Raw genomic sequence first — 25983 nt, 5'->3', positions numbered from 1 at the left:
TTGCAATAGCCATAGGAGTTGGCAAGACAGCACCAACAGATCTGGAACCAGGCTATGTTTTTCCCCTTTTGTTTTAGTGGGAAAGGTGGTTGATTTTCAGGCTAGGCTGCAGACAGGGTGGCTGAAACAGCCTCTGGAAAACTCTGGAGACCACAACAGCCAGAACTGAGCAGGCTTGCTAGACAGATCGATACTGTCCTGTGTGAACAGGAAGGCCACCCAGTCGTTGCTCAGGGTTAAAGATACAACAGAAATGATCAACTGTCTCAGCAGCAGGAATGACAGGAACACATCTGCCTTCTGAATGTTCACTTCGATTAGACCTGCAGGCTGAGTGTGTTGGCCCTGTCTGTGTATCGTCCTGCCTGGCCTAGCTCACACCTGGGTAGTGTTCATTAGGCACCAAACAGAAAAAAACCGGAATGATTCTGGGAGCGAATATCTGGACTCGTCCAATAAGAAGCACACAAGAAAACGTTTTAAAACATTGTGCCTTAATGAACACAACCCTGGCCCAGTGTTAGCCTAGCGCCTAGCTCAGAGCTGGAGGCTAGCCTGCTGACGTGGGTCTGGCCTGGCTCTGATTTGGCCTGGCTTGGAACTGCTAGGCTGGCTGCCGTTGACACTCTTTTGGAAGGCTAGAGGCCGTTTGCGTTCATGTTCTGCCAGCTCATATATCTGACACCTGTCGTCTGGACCAACTCAAACAAGCCCTGACTACATCAGAGTGTGTGTGTGTGTTAGTTTTATACAGTGTCAGTCTGTGCAAATTTACACATCTATTTGTGCTTGTTTATGAGGTTGAATTCACAGTGTGTGCTTTGGAATGGATCGCGTGTGTGTGCCTGTCCGTCCATTCAAGGAAATGCCCCTAAAACCCCATTCTCCATTCTCACGGTTCCTTGCAGGCTGGTCTGTACATTATTTGCTTATGTAGCACATGGGGATGTGTGACACTTACTCCTCAGCCTTAAGTGTCCTGCTTGCGTCGCTTCATTAGCTAGCTTTTGAGGTGGCGCGATCGACTAAGATGCTTGAGGAGGGCGGCCACGTGTGTTTGTGAGGCAGAGGTCCCAAGTTCAGGGCAGGTATGGGCCGAATTGGGAGGAAGTGATACTTGCTAAGCAAGCAGTGTGACATCCTTTACACTTAGAGAGACAACCACAAACGCAAATAAGACATTGGATACCTCATCCCTTTATTTATTTTTAACAAAATAACAGTATCAATAATAAAAGAGCAAATAAAGCTATACATATCAGTGACAGACAAACAAGCATACAGTACACACACAGAAATGTTTGCTTCACAGGAATACAACCAGACCATGTTCATTTCAGTGTGGTTTGTGACCTGGCGTGTATGAGCCCAATCCACATAGGAGTGAAGCAGCAGCTTTCAGATTCACCTTAACTTCACTGAGTCTAGATCAGTACATAGTCAGTATATAGCAGTGAGGATTGGCAGCTAATATCCTCCCTATCTGATCCCAAATCAGTACTGGGAACAAATATGCCGTTTTGTGTTGGGAAGCCCTGCTGTAACGTAAGGTGATGGCTACTGCTGCCTTCAATGTGAAAAGAGTGAAAGTCAAACACTTCATGAAATCAAAATTACACTGAAATTAATCTTCCCTGTAACCAAGACTTCCGAGTCTTAATCAATGGGATTGATACTTCACAACTAAATAGAGAACAAATGTTGTTAAACTGAAACCTTTCGTATTATGGCTAAAACTGACATTATCAACCGTGATTCAGATATAATAGCATCGACAGGCTGGCAGGTGAGTGCAATATACGTACATACTTAAGTGCGCTGGTTCGACCTATGTGTAGTAGAGCTAAGCTTAGTGAGGCTATTGTAGAGTGAAGCAGCGGAAAGCACTTACAAAGACAGCGGGACAGACAGAGACACATGGGTCGTATTCATAAGGGCAGTCCAACGCAAAAATGTTTTGCAATGGAAAATGAAAACGAGCGTAGTCCCTTCCTGTTCACGCCTTTTTCTTCCGTTTGGTGCCTAATGAATATGACCCTAGACAGACACATTGCTGGTAGGCGTATTTTGGAGCAGAGTGGATCAAGGAGCAGGGTGGCGGTGGCGGTGGCGGCCCCGGTGGATTACGCCCGGTATAGCAGGATCCTCTCAGCGCATACCTGGCCCACCAGGCCGGCGTACTGCTCTACCTCAGCCTCGTCATTGGAGCCCTTGCGTTTGTGGGCGTAGGCGGCGTAGGACATGACCGTCCGTCTGTACAGCACCAGAGCACGACCCAGGTCCTTCAGTACATGTGTATCACCTGGACAGACAGACACAGACCAGTGGTAAATTCAGTGATGCGAAGCGTTCTGAACATTGAGGATGGAAAGAGACTGAATAGAACATGATTCCCTATTCTACATGACAGACAACGCTATCTGTTCTACACTAAACATTTCTGTTGGAACGTTGGTCCCACTTTAAACGAAGTACATCTTATAAAGCTTTATATAACATACATAAATGCTTCACAAAGCATATGTAATACTCTATAAATGGTGTGTAAACATACATAGTGATGTCACATTTGGCAATTCACCCTACAGTGGGAATGGTTAAGTCACCCTTTATATGACATACGTTTATAGATTTGTGAAGCATTTATATAGTGCTTATGAAGCTTTTATGTATGCTATATAAAGCCTTTATAAGTTGAACTTCTTTAAAGTGGGACTGGAACATTCTGTAACGTTAGGTTACATCCTTATGAACAGGCCCCAGGTAAGGCTCAATCCAATCACAAGACATAACCAAATGCAGACACACAACACACACGTTTCAGAGAACTGGGCCTTCTACTTCGCTGCCTTCTCTTATACACCTCTGTTGGCATGGACAGGTTGTTAGAGCATGGACAATCGATCCAGGAATTCAGGAATCATTAGACCAAGAGCATACATAACCTCCATCTCCTCAGCCCCAATTCCCCATACTTCTAAACCTGGAGACACGGAGGCACGTTGGTCTGAGTTTGGGTTGTTTACAATGCCTCGCTCCTGGCAGGCTCGCCAAACTCCAAGTCTCATTAGGTGCTCAGCATAAAGGCTGCCAGTGAGTTCCCCGAAGACCAGTGAAGAAAGTACTATTTTGAAAAGCAATAACGTTCGAAGGGCTAAAAATGGTCCTCGGGAGAGTTGGGTTGAAAAAAGGGTGAAGAGGTTGGTAACGCCTGCCAGTTAGCGCACAGCAGTGCCAACAGTCAGAAAGGAGGCACAGGGCATTGGGAAATATCATGTCACCTGGGTTTACCATTCTACACACATTAAGGGCCATATTCTGACTTCAGAGCCATGAAATACAACTGGATCCAGAATTTCAAGAGGTCTAAGAACAGTGTCTTGAGGAACCCCTTAACTATGTTTTCCCCCTTTGCAAGTATCTCAATGAATGATATACGCGAAAGTCTGAATTGTGCACACTTACTGTATCTATAGGAATCAGGCCGATACTGTACAAGCCATACACTTTGAGGGCCCAAATCAGTCTATCAATCAGTAGACCACCAATGGCTATATCCTTATCAAGATGTGGTGTAGACTGACCGTTCAGCCACATGTACTGTAGTGCCAGCCGGAAGGAGGGAGACAAACACTGATTCCACACAGGCGGTGCAGCCCCATGGCAACACATGAGCGAAGCAGAAGGAGAGTTATGATTGTTATTAACAGATGAAAAACGCAACCCGCCCCCCTTCATTACTTTACTCTCCCAGCTAGAGCTAAGCCAATGTGGTGCCCAGCTGAGGGTGTTGTACGGTGTGTGTATGTTCTCTTATTGCTCCAATTTTTACTGAAGTTTTAAACTATTCACCCAACTAAGCCACTAAAGCCCATCTCTGGTCTCCAGCTGAAGAGCTATGAGACAGAGGGAAAGAGACAAACAGAGAGACGGCACAAAAATATTGGCACCCTTGCACTTTTTTCAAGTAACTCACAATTTTTCCTAAAAGTAAGTTGAAATTGCCAAAGTACAATTCATAACTTCACTGTTAATATTACATAACCTTTGATTTTGATTCATAACGTAATATCAATTTAATTCAGAAAATAAACAGAAATGGCAATGACAAAATTATTGACACCCTAGACTTAATATTTGGTAGCACAACCTTTGGTCAAAAATAACTGCAATCAAGCGCTTCCTATAGCCATCGATGAGCTTCCTGCACCTCTGTACTGGCAGTTTGGCCCACTAATCTTGTGCAAACTGCTCCAGTTCTCCCAGATTTGAAGGGTGCCTTCTCCTAACTGCTGTTTTCAGATCTCTCCAGAAGTTCTCAATGGGATTTAGACCTGGACCCACTTCAGAACAGTCCAGCGTTGTGTCTTGAATAATTCCTGGGTACATTTTGAAGTGTGTTTGGGGTCATTGTCCTGCTGGAAGACCCATGACCTTCGACTGAGACCCAGCTTTCTGACACTGGGTCCGACATTGCGCTCCAAAATGCCTTGTATTTCTCCTGATTTCATGATGCCATGCACACTTTCAAGGCACCCAGTGCCAGAGGCAGCAAAGCAACCCCAACACATCACTGAACCTCCTCCATGTTTGACTGTAGGGAAGGTGTTCTTTTCTTTGAAGGCTTCATTTTGTTTTCTGTAAACATAGAGATGGTGTGCTTTACCAAAAAGCTCTAATTTGGTCTCATCTGTCCACAGGATATTCTCCCAGAAGGATTTTGGCATGTCCAGGTGTGTTTTGGCAAATTGCAGTCAGGCTTTTATTATGTCTCTCTCTCAGCAATGGGGTCCTCCTGGGTCTCCTACCATATAACCCCTTTCATCACACCTTTCAGCTACGGATGGTGTGAGTTGAAACTGTCGTACCTTGTGTCCGAAGGTCAGCTTGAATCTGTGTGGCAGTTGATCGAGGTGCTTTCTCCACCATTCGAACAATCCTTCGCTGCAATCTTCCATCAAGTTCTCTCTTGCGGCCACGTCCGGGGAGATTGGCTACAGTGGCATGGGCCTTAAACTTCTTGATAACATTACGTACGATGGAAACAGGAACATCAAGATCTCTGGAGATGGACTTGTAGCCTTGAGATTGTCCATGCTTTGCTACAATAGTGTCTGACCTCCTCAGATAATTATCGGTTTTTCTTTATTTTCACCATGCTAACTGCGGTGCACACAGTGACACAAAACAGGAGAATGAGTCCATTTCTCTATTCACCACAGGTGAGTTCAATTCCAAAGTAAAGGAGAATCACCTGCTTGAAATCAAATTATTGCTAACTATTTCTAGAAGGTGCCAATAATGTTGTCCAGTCCATTTTAGGATTTCTTTGAGGAATAAGCTCAAATTTAGTAAATTATTCCGATTTTCTTGTTTTGTTCAACTGCAAACCAAAGACATACATATGTGGATACCAAAATATTTTGTAATTTCAACAGTTTTCTGGAAGAAAAAAAGCAAGGGTGCTAATATATTTGGCCATGACTGTATATAGTGTTGGCATGACATGGCTTTTGATAACCTGCCCACTTACTTTTCCACTTGTTGGGCATTAGTGTGATCTAGATACAGAGCCCTAACAATCCTTTAAATCCATTCACAGTCCATTATGAATATTATGAAAGGAGTGAAGAAGAGGAAGAGGAGAAGAGAGGGATCCAAATGCCCACTAATGACCCACTCTGGATGCTTTCTGACTTCTGTCAACATTATTTTCTTCCACAGCTCAGCACAACATTCTGTTAAATAATATTTCCACTGGGTTTACTGAGAAAGATGGAGGCACTGGAATCAGCCCTTGGGCTCCCAACTTCTTTCTTTCGCTCTCCCTCTTATATTTAGAGAGACATTATTGAATTCACAGTTTTGCTTCATGTTTTATTTAAACATTTGGTTTTCGTCTCAGTTTTTTTCATCTCCTCTAAAATTCTGATTTGTTGAAACCTATTACATCACATCAACTTCAACTTCTTAAACAAAATATCTGCAATATCTCACATCTTTAATATGTGCGCCTGTGGCTTCACAAGAGTAAATAAGTTATGTAACATTTTCACATTCACAATAATTTGACCCAAAATGAGACAAAGGGGCTCATGTTTGGGATAACTGACTGAGGACACAATGCCCATAATGCAATCAGTCTATCAATCTATCTATTAGTACTACATTGATATTGATTACTGCATTGTTGGGTTTAGAGCTTGCAAGAAAGGCATTTCACTGTACTTGTGCACATGACATTAAAATGTGAAACTTATCTGGGCCCGTATTCAAAAAGGGCCTCAGAGTAGGAGTGCTGATCTAGGATCAGTTTAGCCTTTTTAGATCATAATGAATCTGATTACAGTGGGGTCCGAAAATAATTGACACCTTTGATAAAGATGAGCAAAAATGACTGAATAAAATAAATAATTTCCCAATTTTTTGGAGCGTACAATTATTTATTTTAAACAGTCATTTTTGCTCATCTTTATTAAGGGTGTCAATCATTTCGGACCCCACTGTATAGGGACATGGGGGGGACCTGATCCTAGATCAGCACTATTTGTTTTAAACTGGCCCTGGCGATGAGGACAGGATGGAGCTCAATGGCGCTGTTAGCAATATGCTATCTGGCATTGAAAAGCGGATGGCGCTCTGTTAGTGATTTTAGCAGGGACACTGTGTGACATTCCTGTGCCTGTCTATCACAGCAATGACAGCAGAATGGAGCTATTTTGCCAGAGGAAAGCAGAGACAAGAGAGAATATTAAACAGTGTCTTTGTCCCAAATGGCATCCTATTCCCTATATAGTTCCCTACTTTTGACCAGAGCCCTATAAAAAATAGTGCACCATGTAGGGAATAGGGTGCCATTTGGGACTCAGCCAGCCAGTCATAAACAGAGCTGGAGGATAGAGGCAGAGGCTTTTAGCTGCCCAATTAACCTTGCCAATAACACTGAGCAGAGCTGTCACGAGAGAGGAGACCAGGTCTCTATCTTTCTCTCTCGCTCTCCCTCTCTGTCAGACAATCCAAACATCCGCTTCTCTTATAAACACGGCTCTTTCCCCTTTCCCTCGTTCACTAATTTATTCCCCCATCCATCCATCCCTCTCTTCTCCAGGGCTCCTGCCTGCTGAGTGGCTCCAAACCCGCTCGGTCCATCAGGGCCACCGGATGTCCACTGACAGGGCCGCAGAGGGGGCAAACTGCTTCCAGGTCAGAGGTCAGGGGTAAAGAGGGTAGAGTAGTGTCTCTGGAGTCCTCCATGGTGCAGAGAGGATGCTGGGTAATTTGCAGGCAGCAGAGTTTTTATTCATGTATCCTTTATTTAAGTGACATTGAGATTGATATCTCTTTCAAGTGAGCCCTGGCCAAGACAGCAGCAAACATAATTTATTTGTGGATCCAGAGTGGGTCCGTTTCATGTGGTTTCATCAACGTTGATCAATACAAGATGACCTATCTAAAGGAACGTTAATAAGGCAGAGAGGTGCCACAGATCCAGACTAAAACCAAACGTCTCACTCATTAAAACAGCTCTAAGCTTTACTCTCACTAACTACTTCCATCCATCCTCTCCATCCCTCCCATCTCGGCTCTGACAGGGGGATTTGGAGAGAAGAGGTGAGGAGGAGTGATCTCTCTCAGGATGAAAGGATAGAATGATCCACTTAGAATGAGAGCATTAGTGTTATAGCCAGACCTAGGAGTTAGTGGCATTTGTGATGAGCACAAGTAAAGTGCCTCTGACAACCAGTCAGAGAGAGACAGAGAGACGGACAAGAGGGTGTGAGCCAGACACAGGAAGGCAGACACATGGAGAGAGAGGAGTGTCTGTGTGTGTGCGCGTGCATATTTGTGTGTTATTCCAGAGGGAATCTGTTTATTTTTATTTTTATTTCACCTTTATTTAACCAGGTAAGCCAGTTGAGAACAGGTTCTCATTTACAACTGCGACCTGGCCAAGATAAAGCAAAGTAGTGCAATAAAAACAACACAGAGTTACATATGGGGTAAAAAACATAAAGTCAGAAATACAACAGAAAATATATATACAGTGTGTGCAAATGTAGCAAGTTATGGAGGTAAGGCAATAAATAGGCTATAGTGCAGAATAATTACAATAGTATTAACACTGGAATGCTAGATGTGCAAGAGATTATGTGCAAATAGAGATACTGGGGTGCAAAAGAGCAAAATAAATAACAATATAGGGATGAGGTAGTTGGGTGGGCTAATTTCAGATGGGCTGTGTACAGGTGCAGTGATCGGTAAGGTGCTCTGACAACTGATGCTTAAAGTTATTGAGGGAGATAAGAGTCTCCAGCTTCAGAGATTTTTGCAATTCGTTCCAGTCATTGGCAGCAGAGAACTGGAAGGAATGGCGGCCAAAGGAGGTGTTGGCTTTGGGAATGACCAGTGAGATATACCTGCTGGAGCGCAGACTACGGGTGGGTGCTGCTATGGTGACCAATGAGCTAAGATAAGGCGGGGATTTGCCAAGCAGTGATTTATAGATGGCCTGGAGCCAGTGGGTTTGACGACGAACATGTAGTGAGGACCAGCCAACAAGAGCGTACAGGTCACAGTGGTGGGTAGTGTATGGGGCTTTGGAGACAAAACGGATGGCACTGTGATAGACTACATCCAATTTGCTGAGTAGAGTGTTGGAGGCTATTTTGTAAATGACATCGCCGAAGTCAAGGATCGGTAGGATAGTCAGTTTTACGAGGGCATGTTTGGCAGCATGAGTGAAGGAGGCTTTGTTGCGAAATAGGAAGCCGATTCTAGATTTAACTTTGGATTGGAGATTCTTTATGTGAGTCTGGAAGTTGAGTTTACAGTCTAACCAGACACCTAGGTATTTGTAGTTGTCCACATACTCTAGGTCAGACCCGTCGAGAGTGGTGATTCTAGTCGGGTGGGCGGGTGCCAGCAGCGTTCGATTGAAAAGCATGCATTTAGTTTTACTAGTGTTTAAGAGCAGTTGGAGGCTACTGAAGGATTGTTGTATGGCATTGAAGCTCGTTTGGAGGTTTGTTAACACAGTGTCCAATGAAGGGCCAGATGTATACAAAATGGTGTCGTCTGCGTAGAGGTGGATCTGAGAGTCACCAGCAGCAAGAGCGACATCATTGATATACACGGAGAAAAGTGTCGGCCCAAGAATTGAACCCTGTGGCACCCCCATAGAGACTGCCATAGGTCCAGACAACAGGCCCTCCGATTTGACACACTGAACTCTATCTGAGAAGTAGTTGGTGAACCAGGCGAGGCAGTCATTTGAGAAACCAAGGCTATTTAGTCTGCCAATAAGAATGCGGTGGTTGACAGAGTCGAAAGCCTTGGCCAGGTCGATGAAGACGGCTGCACAGTACTGTCTATTATCAATCGCGGTTATAATATCGTTTAGGACCTTGAGCGTGGCTGAAGTGCACCCGTGACCAGCTCGGAAACCGGATTGCATAGCGGAGAAGGTACGGTGGTATTCGAAATGGTCGATGATCTGTTTGTTAACTTGGCTTTCGAATACTTTCGAAAGGCAGGGCAGGATGGATATAGGTCTGTAGCAGTCTGTTATTCTGGTTGCTGTCAAACTGGGACTTGTAAAGATGGAGGAGAAGAAGGCCTCAGTATCTCCTCTGAAAGCGGATTGGCACCATGTGGCCAAGCTTTACTACCCAAACATACGCTTTCAATAAACAGCACAAGCTAAAGCACAGCAAGACCACAGACACTCTGCTGAGAGGGGAGAGAGAGAAGTGTGTGTGTTGGGAGAGGAGTGTGTGTGTTGAGAAAGAGGAGTGTTTGTGTGTTGGCGCTGGTCTGCGGCATTTAAAGGAATACTTTGGGACTGTGTCAATGAAGCCCTTTATCTACTTCCCCAGAGTCATATGAACTTGTGGATACCATTTTTATGTCTCTGCGTCCAGTATGATGTAAGTTAGAGGTAGTTTCACAAGCTAGCGTTAGCACAACGCTATGGTAACAGCTAGAATGCTGACTTCCAGTCATTGCGCTAAGGCTAGTTAGCAACTTCCATCCAACTGCACGTAGAGACATAAAAATGGTATCCACAAGTTCATCGGACTCTAGGGAAGTAGATACAGGGCTTCATTGCCAACATCCCGAAGTATCTCTTTAAGGGACCCACACTTTAACAAGTGTTTACCCTGTGGAGATGGCAATTTTCCTATGTCTCTGTCAAGCAAACAGAGATTATGACAGTGTATGTGAGTGTGTGCATTAATTTTATTTTATTTTATTTAACCTTTACTTAACCAGGTAAGCCAGTTGAGAACAAGTTCTCATTTACAACTGCGACCTGGCCAAGATAAAGCAAAGCAGTGCGATAAAAACAACAACAACAGAGTTACATATGGGGTAAAACAAAACATAAAGTCAAAAATACAACAGGAAATATATATACAGTTTGTTCAAATGTAGCATGTTATGGAGGTAAGGCAATAAATAGGCCATAGTGCAAAATAATTACAATTAGTATTAACACTGGAATGATAGATGTGCAAGAGATGATGTGCAAATAGAGATACTGGGGTGCAAATGAGCAAAATAAATAACAATATGGGGATGAGGTAGTTGGGTGGGCTAATTTCAGATGGGCTGTGTATAGGTGTAGTGATCGGTAACGTGCTCTGACAACTGATGCTTAAAGTTAGTGAGGGAGATAAGAGTCTCCAGCTTCAGAGATTTTTGAAATTCGTTCCAGTCATTGGCAGCAGAGAACTGGAAGGAATGGCGGCCAAAGGAGGTGTTGGCTTTGGGGATGACCAGTGAGATATACCTGCTGGAGCGCATACTACGGGTGGGTGTTGCTATGGTGACCAATGAGCTAAGATAAGGCGGGGATTTGCCTAGCAGTGATTTATAGATGGCCTGGAGCCAGTGGGTTTGGCGACGAATATGTAGTGAGGACCAGCCAACAAGAGCGTACAGGTCACAGTGGTGGGTAGTATATGGGGCTTTGGTGACAAAACGGATGGCACTGTGATAGACTACATCCAATTTGCTGAGTAGAGTGTTGGAGGCTATTTTGTAAATGACATCGCTGAAGTCAAGGATCGGTAGGATAGTCAGTTTTACGAGGGCATGTTTGGCAGCATGAGTGAAGGAGGCTTTGTTGCGAAATAGGAAGCTGATTCTAGATTTAACTTTGGATTGGAGATGCTTAATGTGAGTCTGGAAGGAGAGTTTACAGTCTAACCAGACACCTAGGTATTTGTAGTTGTCCACATACTCTAGGTCAGACCCGTCGAGAGTGATTCTAGTCGGGTGGGCGGGTGCCAGCAGCGTTCAATTGAAGAGCATGCATTTAGTTTTACTAGTGTTTAAGAGCAGTTGGAGGCTACTGAAGGAGTGTTGTATGGCATTGAAGCTCGTTTGGAGGTTTATTAACACAGTGTCCAATGAAGGGCTAGATATATACAAAATGGTGTCGTCTGCGTAGAGGTGGATCTGAGAGTCACCAGCAGCAAGAGCGACATCATTGATATACACGGAGAAAAGAGTCGGCCCAAGATTTGAACCCTGTGGCACCCCCATAGAGACTGCCAGAGGTCCAGACAACAGGCTCTCCGATTTGACACATTGAACTCTATCTGAGAAGTAGTTGGTGAACCAGGCAAGGCAGTCATTTGAGAAACCAAGGCTATTTAGTCTGCCAATAAGAATGCGGTGGTTGACAGAGTCGAAAGCCTTGGCCAGGTCGATGAAGACGGCTGCACAGTACTGTCTATTATCGATCGCGGTTATAATATCGTTTAGGAGCTTGAGCGTGGCTGAGGTGCACCCATGACCAGCTCGGAAACCAGATTGCATAGCGGAGAAGGTACGGTGGGATTCGAAATGGTCGGTGATCTGTTTGTTAACTTGGCTTTCAAAAACTTTCAAAATACTAAATAAAGTATAAGTAATACCAGAGAACCTGTTCTAATTTTAAAAAATTGTAAAGCCTTTAATATACAGTTGAAGTGGGAAGTTTACATACACTTAGGTGGAGTCATTAAAACTAGTTTTTCAACCACTCCAAAAATGTCTTGTTAACAAACTATAGTTTTGGCAAGACGGTTAGGACATCTACTTTGTGCATGACACAAGTAATTTTTCCCAAAATTGTTTACAGACAAATTTACAAACAATTCACTGTATCACAATACCAGTGGGTCAGAAGTTTACATACACTAAGTTGACTGTACCTTTAAACAGCTTTGAAAATTCCAGAAAATGATGTCATGGCTTTAAAAGCTTCTGATAGGCTAATTGACATCATTTGAGTCAATTGGAGTTGTACCTGTGGATGTATTTCAAGGCCTACCTTCAAACTCAGTGCCTCTTTCCTTGACATCATGGGAAAATCAAAAGAAATCAGCCAAGACATCAGAAAAAAATGTAGACCTCCACAAGTCTGGTTCATCCTTGGGAGCAATTTCCAAACGCCTGAAGGTACCACGTTCATCTGTACAAACAATAGTATGCAAGTATAAACACCACGGGACCACGCAGCTGTCATACCGCTCAGGAAGGAGACGTGTTCTGTCTCCTAGAGATTAACGTACTTTGGTGCGAAAAGTGCAAATCAATCCCAGAACAACAGCAAAGGACCTTGTGAAGATGCTGGAGGAAACAGGTACAAAAGTATTTTTTATCCACAGTAAAACAAGTCCTATATCGACATAACCTGAAAGGCCGCTCAGCAAGGAAGAAGCCACTGCTCCAAAACCACCATAAAAAAGCCAGACTACAGTTTGCAACTGTACATGGGGACAAAGATCGTACTTTTTGGATAAATGTCCTCTGGTCTGATGAAACAAAAATAGAACTGTTTGCCCATAATGACCATCGTTATGTTTGAAGGAAAAGGGGGAAGGCTTGCTAGTCGAAGAACACCATCCCAACCGTGAAGCACGGCGGTGGCAGCATCATGCTGTGGGGGTGCTTTGCTGAAGGAGGGACTGGTGCACTTCACAAAATAGATGGCATCATGATGAAGGAAAATTATGTGGATATATTGAAGCAACATTTCAAGACATCAGTCAGGAAGTTAAAGCTTGGTCGCAAATGGGTCTTCCAAATGGACAATGACCCCAAGCATACTTCCAACGTTGTGGCAAAATGGCTTAAGGACAACAAAGTCAAGGTATTGAAGTGGCTATCACAAAGCCCTGACCTCAATCCTATAGAAAAGTTGTGGGCAGAACTGAAAAAGTGACTCAGTTTCACCAGCTCTGTCAGGAGGAATGGGCCAAAATTCACCCAACTTATTGTGGGAAGCTTGTGGAAGGCTACCCGAAACGTTTGACCCAAGTTAAACAATTTAAAGGCAATGCTACTAAATACTAATTGAGTGTATGTATGTATGTTGTAGGCCCTCCTGTAGCTCAGTTGGTGGAGCATGGCGCTTGCAACGCAAGGGTTGTGGGTTCGTTTCTCAAGGGGGGCCAGTATGAAAAATGTATGCACTCACTAATTGTAAGTCGCTCTGGATAAGAGGGTCTGCTAAATGACTAAAATGTCAAAATGTAAACTTCTGACCCACTGGGATTGTGATGAAAGAAATAAAAGCTGAAATAAATCATTCTCCCTACTATTATTCTGACATTTCACATTCTTAAAATAAAGTGGTGATCCTAACTGACCTAAGACAGGGAATCTTTACTAGGATTAAATGTCAGGAATTGTGAAAAACTGAGTTTAAATGTGTTTGGCTAAGGTGTATGTAAACTTCCGACTTCAACTGTAAAGGTGCAGTGAGATGAGTTGGACGATACTTTTTTCGTCAATCATCTTGAAAAACGTATACTTAAAATCTGAAAATCAACCAATGTCAGCCTTGAAATGCTTTATTATCCAAATGTTGAAGTGCGTGTGGGCGACGGAGAAACAAAATGGTGCAGTTTGAGGCCATGTGGCAGAGTGATGCGGGCGCTGGAGATGGGAGTGTGAGCAGGTGGTTCTGTGCAGGTGTGTTGTAGTTGTTTTTGTATGTGTATGTTTTGTATTTTCTAAAAATATCAAATCAAATCTTCCAAAAAAACCTTGCAACACACGCATCTGATTATTCATTATGAACAGGATTTATTTGATTTATTTCGTTTATGTTCTTCATTGTAACCACAATGTCACAAAAAACTGAACACACACAACATGAGCAGATTAACTTGGTCAAAACATTTCTTTATTAAAGCCTATCAGAAAGATCCAAAGCCACAAATGAGTGAGTCACTCAGCTTTATGCTGACAAATATAGCTTTATGCTGCAAAATAGCCTACTAAATAGGCCAAACTAAAATTAATTTATTAAATTGCCTAAATAAACCAGTACATTTAATTAATTAATTAAATAGCTCAGGTCTTGAAAATATGGGCAACCTTTTTCCCCTCCCTGTCCTCTCTGGACTCTCTTTCATTCAGTTTCTTCTTCACATAAGCAAAGAAGGACTGACTTTATTTAGAGGGGCCATCACTCTTTCACACTGTGGTAAATAAAGCCAGTTTGTTATTTAGAATTTTTCTGTCTGTTTTTAGAGGGAGAGAAACCAAAAGCCCACTGTGCCGATTTTTCGAAAATCGTCAGTCCACATGTCAAGTGTAATTGCGCCATTGTATTTACTCAAGTTCTCTCTCAACTCCGGGACCACCCACCAGCTATTTTGTTGATGCATGATGCAGGACTCTAGTGCCAGATAAGAGAGACTCTTGGACTGAAACATTCACACCTCCATTAATTTACGAAAAGATTGTCAATTTGTGCCACAGTTCAGACAACCGATAGATCAGCATTCTAACTCCCCCTTGTGATAGTGTGGTGCAATGACAGAATGACGCAATTGACCACAATCTGCCACCATCTACCACAAATGGTCGCGGCATAAGCTCTAAACTTTTAATTGAGGAACCACTGTACTCAAAACGGAAGGCCCACAGCGTCATCAAGGACCCCACACACTCCAGCCACGAGCTGTTCACTCCCTTAGTCAGGCAGACGGTATCGGCATGAGGTCTGACATCAACAGGCTCAGAGATAGTTTCTATCTACAAGCCATCAGACTGCTGAACACTTTAACTGGACTGACCACCTGCTCTGATTCCCAACACCTTAGCAAACATGCACTGACTCACGCACACACCCATACAGACGTACAGACATCCACACACACACACGATAACTGCTGCTACCAGTCTCTCCCCTCTTCCAAAACACATGTAAATATTGGACTTACATTATTTATTATTGTTGGTGCATTGTCGAGAAGGAACCTGCAAGTAACCTTTTCTTTGGACGGTCTACACCATGTGTATCCCATACATACGACTAATAAAACTTGACACTAGAATTAAGGGGTTAATGGTAATGTGGCTCTGGTGAAACAAGCCATAGGCTATGTCTGTCTATAAGAGTTATAATATAGTCTACTAAAAATGTCAAGGGATAGTTACATACTGGCATTTGGATGATCGGCACTTGACAATGCAGCAGACATCATTAACCCATGGGTTATGGTTGATGGACAATCTCCATTAAAAGTGCTTTTCAGTCCAGGACTAGGTTTAATCTGGGTCTGGGAAACTCTACAAGGTAGTGAGAGCAGTGCTCCTCCAAGGCTCAACTGGTAGAGTAGAGGGCGTCTCTTCTGTAGTGAGAGAGCAGGGTGTAAAGCATAGAGATAGTATCTATAGAACGGATATCACCATTCAAGACTATGGTCTGTGAGGAGTTCTAGTAATTCTATTTCTATGGCGCAAGGACCGTTGGGACTGCATAAACTCACATTCTACTTTACTTTAATGCTAAACCCATTTTATTTCAGAACAGAGAGGAACATGGGACTAAATATCCTCCTGGTTTTATTTAGGGAGAGAGGATAACCATAGAGATCTCTACTATAACATTCCATTTAATTTTGTGGGGATAACTCACAAGTTGACAGGCCGCCAATTAAGCCTCACCACCTTGGCCACAAACCCTTCCCAGCATGCCGTGCTCCTAGGCTTTTCACTATGGTGGCACGGAGCAGGCTGACCACATGACCGCCTACTATATTTCTGTAAAGAAAGAACAGTTACAGACACAGCTAGCTAGTCACAACCCCAAGAGTGCAGGCAGAGGCAGGGTCAGTTTTTCCGTAGCCGTTCCCCAGGGCATGCGCTCTACCTCCCTGCATGGCACTAGCTCCAACCATGACCTCACTCTTGACAGAATAATAGAGCACTGTCTGTCTCTCTCCCGCACTTTTCATGTCCCTCTACCTCCCTCACTCTCACTTCTCGTCTCTCTCTCCACCTCCCTCCCTCCATCTCTCACTCCCTCTCTTATGACACCAACACTCCTTTCTCTCTACCTACCTCACTTTTCCTCTCACTCTTTCACTGCCTCCCCGCTCGCGCTCCTGTGTCCCTCTACTGCATTTCACCTCCCTCTCTCCACCAATCACTTACCTTCCTCTCTCTAGAGTAGACCTTTCCCTTTTTAAACAAAAGGTCCTGTGCACTGATGACACAATGTCTCTTCCATTACCCCCTCTATACACACATCCACTGTCCACACACAAACACGGAAACGCATACACTTACACACCCATGGGGAATGCCCATGCATGCGTTCACACACACAGAAACACACGCACTAGTACACACACACACCTCTGCCTGCCAAGAACAATGCTACCACTTGCCCCTTCTCACCATCCCACCTCTCTGAAGACCCCCAGCCAAGAAATTGGACAAACAAACAGTACACTGTTCAGCTTTCTCGTCATATGTATATAATTCCTGTAAGATGAAAAATGTTGCACAAGCCCTGCGCTTTTAAATTGGCTGTGTTCCTATAGAATTAGCGCTTGTTTAGAGCGCCACCATTAGGTAAAATATATATTTGTTTTCGTAAAAAATAGGGGAGGGTTATCAAACTTTTTTTTCTTGCTTTGGGGAGGTTTTCTATTTATTTATTGGGCATAGGGGAGGGTAGTGCGTTTTTCCCCTGGTTTACATTCCCTCTTTTGCAAGTTTTACTACAGTATCTAATTTCTTCCATCCTAGCCAAATGTCCTCATCTGCTTGCATGCACCTCCCATATACAGTGCCTTCGGAAAGTATTCAGACCCCTTGACTTTTTCCACATTTTGTTACTTTACAGCCTTAACCTAAAATTGATTTTTTTTTTTATCATCAGCAATCTACACACACAATACCCCATAATAACAAAGCGAACAGGTTTTTAGAAATTTTACCAAATGTATTAAAAATAAAAAAACAGAAATAACTTATTTACATAAGTATTCAGACCCTTTGCTATGAGACTCGAAACTGAGCTCCTGGTGCATCCTATTTCCATTTATCATCCTTCAGATGTTTCTACAACTTGATTGGAGTCCACCTGTGGTAAATTCAATTGATTGGACATGATTTGTAAATGCACACACCTTTCTATTTAAGGTCCCACAGTTCACAGTGCAAGTCAGAGCAAAAACCAAGCCATGAGGTTGAAGGAATTGTCTGTAGAGCTTCTAGACAGGATTGTGTCGAGGCACAGATCTGGGGAAGGGTACCAAAAAATTTCTGCAGCATTGAAGGTCCCCAAGAACACAGTGGCCTCAATCATTCTTAAATGGAAGAAGTTTGGAACCACCAAGACTCTTCCTAGAGTTGGCCACCCGGCCAAACTGAGCAATCGGGGGAGAAGAGCCTCCTCTGTGGAGATGGGAGGACCTTCCAGGAGGACAACCATCTCTGAAGCACTCGACCAATCAGGCCTTTATTATAGAGTGGCCAGACGGAAGCCACTCCTCAGTAAAAGGCACATGACAGCCCACTTGGAGTTTGCCAAAAGGCACCTAAAGACTATCAGACCATGAGAAACAAGATTCTCTGGTCTGATGAAACCAAGATTAAACTCTTTGGCCTGAATGCCAAGTGTCACATCTGGAGGAAACCTGGCACCATCCCTACGGTGAAGCATGGTGGTGGCAGCATCATGCTGTGGGGATGTTTTTCAGCGGCAGGGAGGGACTGGGAGACTAGTCAGGATCAAGGCAAAGATTAACGGAACAAAGTACAGAGAGATCCTTGTTGAAAACCTGCTCCGGAGTGCTCAGGACCTCAGACTGGTGCGAAGGTTAACCTTCCAACAGGACAACGACACTAAGCACACGGCCAAGACAACGCAGGAGAGGCTTCGGGACAAATCTCTGAATGTCCTTGAGTGGCCCAGCCAGAGCCCGGACTTGAACTCAATCAAACATCTCTGGAGAGACCTGAAAACATCCAACCTGACAGAGCCTGAGAGGATCTGCAGAGAAGAATTGGAGAAACTCCCCAAATACAGGTGTGCCAAGCTTGTAGCGTCATACCCAAGAAGACGAGGCTGTAATCGCTGCAAAAGGTGATTCAACAAAGTACAGAGTAAAGTGTCTGAATGCTTATGTAAATGTAATAGTTCAGTTTTATTTTATTTTTTTATTAGCAAAGAAAATTGCTTTGTCATTATGGAGTATTGTGTGTAGATTGATGAGGGGAAAAAAACAATGTAATTTTAGAATAAGGCTGTAACAAAATGTGGAAAAGGTCAAGGGGTCTGAATACTTTCCGAAGGCACTTAATCAATGTGTTTTGGTACTTCCCTTATGCACTACGCTTTTCCGTGTGCTAACTTTTACTATACCTCAGGTCAGTATAGTCTACCAGTCTAACGGTCTATCCTGCCCTCTATCCCTCTATTCATAGTGACAATAGTGGTAGGTGGATCGTTTGTCCAGATCTGCAATAAGCTAACTAGCAATCATACCATTGATCTTGTTTAAGGGCAATACAATTATCCTACCTAGACTAGCCTACAACACCACAATGCAATGAATAATTGCATTATTGTTTTGAAGTGAGTACAACATTCTAGCCTACTCTAGGCTGCAGTGAAAATGTCATTTGAATAACAGCGCAAAAGCCCTGTGATTTGAATGTTTCATTCGATTTGTATCCGTTGTGGGCCTACTCTCAACCGTTTATAAGGTCTAGAAAGGCACAGTAGCAGGCCAGTCTGGCTGTATTTTTACTTCTGATACTGAATACACTGTCTGTTGCAGATCAGCATTCTCCCAAGTCGTCCTATAATAATGTGGTCACATATGCTCCCGGCAGGCCCAGTTACTCAGGAAAGCTTAACACGCTCTGCCTCCTCTCCAATCCGATCGGACTACCTGGCCTGATGACTCCTGGCTGTCCCCAGTCCACCTGGTCGTGCTGCTGCTCCACTTTCAACTGTTCTGCCTGCGGCTAGGGAACCCTGACCTGTTCACCGGACGTGCTATCTTGTCCCGGACCTGCTGTTTTCAACTCTTTCTCTCTCTCTACCGCACCTGCTGTCTTGACCTCTGAATGCTCAGCTATGAAAAGCCAACTAACATTTACTCCTGGAGGTACTGACCTGTTGCACCCTCTACAACCACTGATTATTATTTTGACCCTGCTGGTCATCTTTGAACGCTTGAACATCTTGAAGAACAATCTGGCCTTAATGGCCATGTACTCTTCTAATCTCCACCCGGCACAGCCAGAAGAGGACTGGCCACCCCTCAGAGCCTGGTTCCTCTCTAGGTTTCTTCCTAGGCTCCTGCCTTTCTAGTGAGTTTTTCCTAGCCACCGTGCTTCTACATCTGCATTGCTTGCTGTTTGGGGTGTTAGGCTGGGTTTCTGTATAGCACTTTGTGACATCTGCTGATGTAAAAAGGGCTTTATAAATACATTTGATTGATTGATTGATATTCTTCGCGCATCTAGAACCTAACGCTTCAACATAGCCTAAATATTTATCATTTCACTTTGTTTATGTATTACCTTTTATATGTGGCATAAACACAACTAGTCAATGTTTTAATCTGATTAGGCTACTTACAAAGTCTCCTGTAGACATGCGCACGTTCATCCAAAATATAATTCCAGCATCCTCAAAATGGATTGACATTAACCAGGTTTCCATCCAACATTTTTATGCGAGTAAAGTAGCCTACATGTCTGATAAAAAATTACCCCACATCATGGGAAAGCATGCAGTTTATTAGGCTACAGATTAAATAAATTAAGATTAACTTCACAGGGTGGTGAAAGTGCACAGTGATAAGGTTGATGCTCCTTTCAATAAATATTGATGGTCTTAATCTGGTGACATGATAATAATATAATAATAATAATAATAATAATAATAATAATAATAATAATAATAATAATAATATGCCATTTAGCAGACACTTTTATCCAAAGCGACTTACAGTCATGTGTGCATACATTTTTACGTATGGGTGGTCCCGGGGATCGAACCCACTACCCTGGCGTTACAAGCGCCATGCTCTACCAATTGAGCTACAGAGGACCGCATTGATGCTTGGCTGCCATTTGATAAATAAAAATAATCTCGCACTTATTTCCATAATAATCTTGTCTATACCTGCACTGTATCTGCAAGTTGCTGGCTAGAATGCACGTGCCAATACCAGAGCGGGCACATTCGCTATACTTACACAACATTTTCTATGACAAAACCATCAGTACGCCTAGAGTTGAAAATTAGATACATTTAACTTCAAAAGGTATTTTTATGCACACTACATATTTATGCACAGACTTTTATCTGCAATAAGTACATTTGATGGAAACACAACTCAGTATGAAAAATGTATGCACTCACTAACTTTAAGTCACTCTGGATGAGAGCGTCTGCTAAATGACTAAAATGTGAAACACTCCAGGGTTTCCCTTAGCTGGTACAGTTGAAGTCGGAAGTTTACATACATCTTAGCCAAATACATTTAAACTCAGTTTTTCACAATTCCTGACATTTAATCCTAGTAATACTTCCCGGTTTTAGGTCAGTTAGGATCACCACATTATTTTAAGAATGTGAAATGTCAGAATAATAGTAGAGAGAATGATTTATTTCAGCTTTTATTTCTTTCATCACATTCCCAGTGGGGTCAGAAGTTTACATACACTCAATTTGTATTTGGTAGCATTGCCTTTAAATTGTTTAACTTGGGTCAAACATTTTGGGTAGCCTTCCACAAGCTTCCCACAATAAGTTGGGTGAATTTTGGCCCATTCCTCCTGACAGAGCTGGTGTAACTGAGTCAGGTTTTTAGGCCTCCTTGCTCGCACACGCTTTTTCAGTTTTGCCCACACATTTTCTAAAAGGATTGAGGTCAGGGCTTTATGATGGCCACTCCAACACCTTGACTTTGTTGTCCTTAAGCCATTTTGCCACAACTTTGGAAGTATGCTTGGGGTCATTGTCCATTTGGAAGACCCATTTGCAACCAAGCTTTAACTTCCTGACTGATGTCTTGAGATGTTGCTTCAATATATCCACATCATTTTCCTTCCTCATGATGCCATCTATTTTGTGAAGTGCACCAGGCCCTCCTGCACCAAAGCACCCCCACAGCATGATGCTGCCACCCCCGTGCTTCACGGTTGGGATAGTGTTCTTCGGCTTGCAAGCAACCCCCTTTTTCCTCCAAACATAACGATGGTCATTATGGCCAAATTTTTGTTTCATCAGACCAGAGGACATTTCTCCAAAAAGTACGCTCTTTGTCCCCATGTGCAGTTGCAAACCATAGTCTGACTATTTTTATGGCGGTTTTGGAGCAGTGGCTTCTTCCTTGCTGAGCGGCCTTTCAAGTTATGTTGATATAGGACTTGTTTTACTGTGGACATAGATACCTTTGTACCGGTTTCCTCCAGCATCTTGGCAAGGTCCTTTGCTGTTGTTCTGGAATTGATTTGCACTTTTCGCACTAAAGTACGTTCATCTCTAGGAGACAGAACGCGTCTCTTTCCTGAGCGGCATGACGGCTGGTTGGTCCCATGGTGTTTGTACTTGCATACTATTGTTTGCACAGATGAACGTGGTACCTTCAGGCATTTGGAAATTGCTCCCAAGGATGAACCAGACTTGTGGAGGTCTACAATTTTTTTTCCTGGGGTCTTGGCTGATTTCTTTTGATTTTCCCATGATGTCAAGCAAAGAAGCACTGAGTGTGATGGTGGTGCCACAGGGTTCAATTCTTGGGCCGACTCTTTTCTCTGTGTATATCAATGATGTCGCGCTTGCTGCTGGTGACTCTCAGATCCACCTCTACGCAGACAACACCATTTTGTATACATCTGGCCCTTCATTGGACACTGTGAACAAACCTCCAAACGAGCTTCAATGCCATACAACACTCCTTCCGTAGCCTCCAATTGCTCTTAAACGCTAGTAAAGCTAAATGCATGCTCTTCAATCGAACGCTGCTTGCACCCGCCCGCCTGACTAGAATCACTACTTTCGTCGGGTCTGACTTAGAATATGTGGACAACTACAAATACCTAGGTGTCTGGTTAGACCGTAAACTCTCCTTCCAGATTCACATTAAGCATCTCCAATCCAAAGTTAAATCTAGAATCAGCTTCTTATTTCGCAACAAAGCCTCCTTCACTCATGCTGCCAAACATGCCTTCGTAAAACTGACTATCCTACCGATCCTTGACTTCGGCGATGTCATTTATTTTGCTCATTTGCACCCCAGTATCTATTTGCACATCATCTTCTGCACATCTATCACTCCAGTGTTAATACTAAATTGTAATTATTTTGCACTATGGCCTATTTATTTCCTTACCTCCATAACTTACTACATTTGCACACACTGTATATAGATTTTCTATTGTGTTTTTGACTGTACGTTTTGTTTATCCCATATGTAACTCTGTGTTGTTTTTAATCGCACTGCTTTGCTTTATCTTGGCCAGGTCGCCGTTGTAAATGAGAACTCGTTCTCAACTGGCTTACCTGGTTAAATAAAGGTGAAATAAATAAAATAAAAAATAAAAAAAGGTCTTGAAATACATCCACAGGTACACCTCCAATTGACTCAAATGATGTCAATTAGCCTATCAGAAGCTTCTAAAGCCATGACATCATTTTCTGGAATTTTCCAAGCTGTTTAAAAGGCACAGTCAACTTGGCGTATGTAAACTTCTGACCCACTGGAATTGTGATACAGTCAATTATAAGTGAAATAATCTGTCTGTAAACAATTGTTGGAAAAATGACTTGTGTCATGCACAAAGTAGATGTCCTAACCGACATGCCAAAACTATAGTTCGTTAACAAGAAATGTGTGGAGTGGTTGAAAAACGAGTTTTAATGACTCCAACCTAAGTTTATGTAAACTTCCAACTTCAACTGTAATTGCCAGGATTTGGCCGATAAAAAACTGAAAAGCCGATAAATAAAATTGTAGCAGACCAAATTGTCCAGGAGAGGCTGTCTATCATAGCCTACACCCGAATTCGCACTTCAGAACCACGCCTGGTGCGCACATGCGCCTGCTGCTGAGGAGAGAGAGCGCAACAGACAAACCTTGGTCTAGGCTACTGTTGATTGCAAAGATCGAGGCCTTTTTTATTGAAATAAAACAAAAGTTAGAGGAAAAAGATTATGGCTATAGTGAAAAGCCTACAAGGGGAATTTACTATACGTTTTAATATTGTAGTGGACTAAGATGAGAAGAATGCAGGCTACTGTGCAACTCCCTATTCCGGTAGGATGACATTTTGGAACATAAATGTATTTATAATCATTTTTATCATTGTTATTATTGTAAGCCTATTTATTAACCAAAACCAGTTCTTTAAATATGCAAAACCTGTTTTGTTCAATTCTGTTGAGACATTTCCATTGGCTAAATAAAATTTGATGTCTTTTTAATTGTGTGCTCGGTATTTAGTTTAGTAATTTGTTGTGTATGGTAAGCACTTGCTTTTGTTGGTAATTGCTGCAATATAGCCTGTTCAAAACATTTGTGAAGGTTTAAACCAGTTCGCGCAAGTGTTTTGTTTCATTCTGTTGAGCGATTTTCTTTGGCCAAATGAAGATCCAACTGTAATGCTGTGATTGCAGCAATATACTGTACAATGAACAAAAATGTAAACGCAACATGTAAAGTATTGGTCCCATGTTTCATGAGCTGAAATACGAAATTCCAGACATTTTCCATGCAGAAAAAGCTTATTTATCTCAAATTTTGTGCATACATTTGTTTACATCCCTGTTAGTGAGCATTTCTCCTTTGCCAAGATAATCCATCCACCAGACAGGTGTGGCATGTCAAGAAACTGATTAAACAGCATGATTTTTACACAGGTGCACCTTGTGCTGGGGACAATAAAAGTCCATTCTAAAATGTGCAGTTTTGTCACACAACGCCACAGATGTCTCAAGTTTTGAGGGAGCGCGCAATTGGCATGCTGACAGCATGAATGTCCACCAGAGCTGTTGCCAGAGAACTGAATGTTCATTTGTCTACAGTAAGCCGCCTCCAAAGTCGTTTTAGAGAATTAGGCAGTACGTCCAACCGGCCACAACTGCAGACCACGCCAGCCCAGGACCTCCACATCCGGCTTCTTCACCTGCGGGATCGTCTGAGACCAGCCACCCGGACAGCTGATGAAACTGTGGGTTTGCACAACCGAAGAACTTCTGCACAAACTGTTCGGAAACAGTCTAAGGGAAGCTCAGCTGCATGCTCGTCGTCCTCGCCAGAGTCTTGACCTGACTGCAGTTCGGCATCGTAACCGACTTCAGTGGGCAAATGTTCACCTTCAACGGCCACTGGCACACTGGAGAAGTGTGCTCTTCACGGATGAATCCCGGTTTCAACCGTACCGGGCAGATGGCAGACATTGTATGGCGTTGTGTGGGCGAGCGGTTTCCTGATGTCAATGTTGTGAACAGTGCCCCATGGTGGCATTGGGTTTATGGTATGGGCAGGCACAACCATGGACAATGAACACAATTGCATTTTATCGATGCCAATTTGAATGCACAGAGATACCGTGAAGAGATCCTGAGGCCCATTGTCGTGCCATTCATCCGCCGCCATCCCCTCATGTTTTAGCATGATAATGCAAGGCCCCATGTCGCAAGGATTTGTACACAATTCCTGGAAGCTGAAAATGTCCCAGTTCTTCCATGGCCTGCATACTCACTAGACATGTCACCCATTGAGCATGTTGGGGATGCTCTGGATCAACGTGTACGACAGCTTGTTCCAGTTTCTGCCAATATCCTGCAACTTCCCACAGCCATTGAAGAGGAGTGGGACAACATTCCACAGGCCACAATCAGCAGCCTGATCAACTCTACGTGAAGGAGATGGTGGTCACACCAGATACTGACTGGTATTCTGATCCACACCCCTATTTTTTTTTTTTTAAAGGTATCTGTGACCATCAGATGCATATCTGTATTCCCAGTCATGTGAAATCCATAGATTAGGGCCTAAGGAATGAATTTCAATTGACTGATTTCCTTATATGAACTGTAACTCAGGAAAAAAAATTGTTGCATTTTGCATTCGGAAAGTATTCAGACCCCTTTACTTTTTCCACATTTTGTTACGTTACAGCCTTATTCTAAATGAGATTAAATAAAAAAATATCCTCATCAATCTACACACAATACCCCGTTATGACAAAGCGAAAACAGGCTTTTAGAAATATTAACCTTATTTACGTAAGTATTAAGACCCTTTACTCAGTACTTTGTTGAAGCACATTTGGCAGCGATTACAGCCTTGACTCTTCTTGGGTATGACGCTAAAAGCTTGAAACACCTGTATTTGGGGAGTTACTCCCATTCTTCTCTGCAGATCTTTCAAGCTCTGTCAGGTTGGATGGGGAGCGTCCAATTTAATCCATTTTAGAATAAGGCTGTAACTTAACAAAACGTGTAAAAAGTCAAGGGGTCTGAATACTTTCCGAAGGCACTGTATATATCATACAGTGGACACAAGCCTATAGGTCTATGCATGCAATGCCCTGATGCATTTAGTGCTCAAATCTCCGAAAGCTGAACCATGAGGTGAACAATTGTTGTTTCAGGAAAGTAGCCTAAAAACCAATAAAACAATTTGATATAAAGTTTAGCATATGCTACACATCGAA

The 25983-nt window shown here is 43.0% G+C and overlaps 1 protein-coding gene across 1 annotated transcript in view; it reads right to left on the bottom strand.

The window, feature by feature from the left end:
- Positions 1-1176: 1176 nt before the first annotated feature.
- LOC311135393 (arginyl-tRNA--protein transferase 1-like) overlaps positions 1177-25983 on the bottom strand; it is a 163789-nt gene continuing 138982 nt past the window's right edge. Inside the window, exon 12 of the mRNA XM_084169328.1 lies at positions 1177-2302. Coding sequence (XP_084025454.1) covers positions 2124-2302 — 179 coding nt within the window. The 3' untranslated portion in view covers positions 1177-2123. The remainder of the gene's footprint in view (positions 2303-25983) is intronic.

The sequence above is a fragment of the Coregonus lavaretus genome (assembly GCF_964263955.1).
Source record: "Coregonus lavaretus genome assembly, chromosome: 1".
NCBI classification, from domain to species: Eukaryota; Metazoa; Chordata; class Actinopteri; order Salmoniformes; family Salmonidae; genus Coregonus; species Coregonus lavaretus.
Note: the sequence above shows the minus strand (reverse complement) of the source record. Positions and strands in the feature narration are given on the sequence as shown.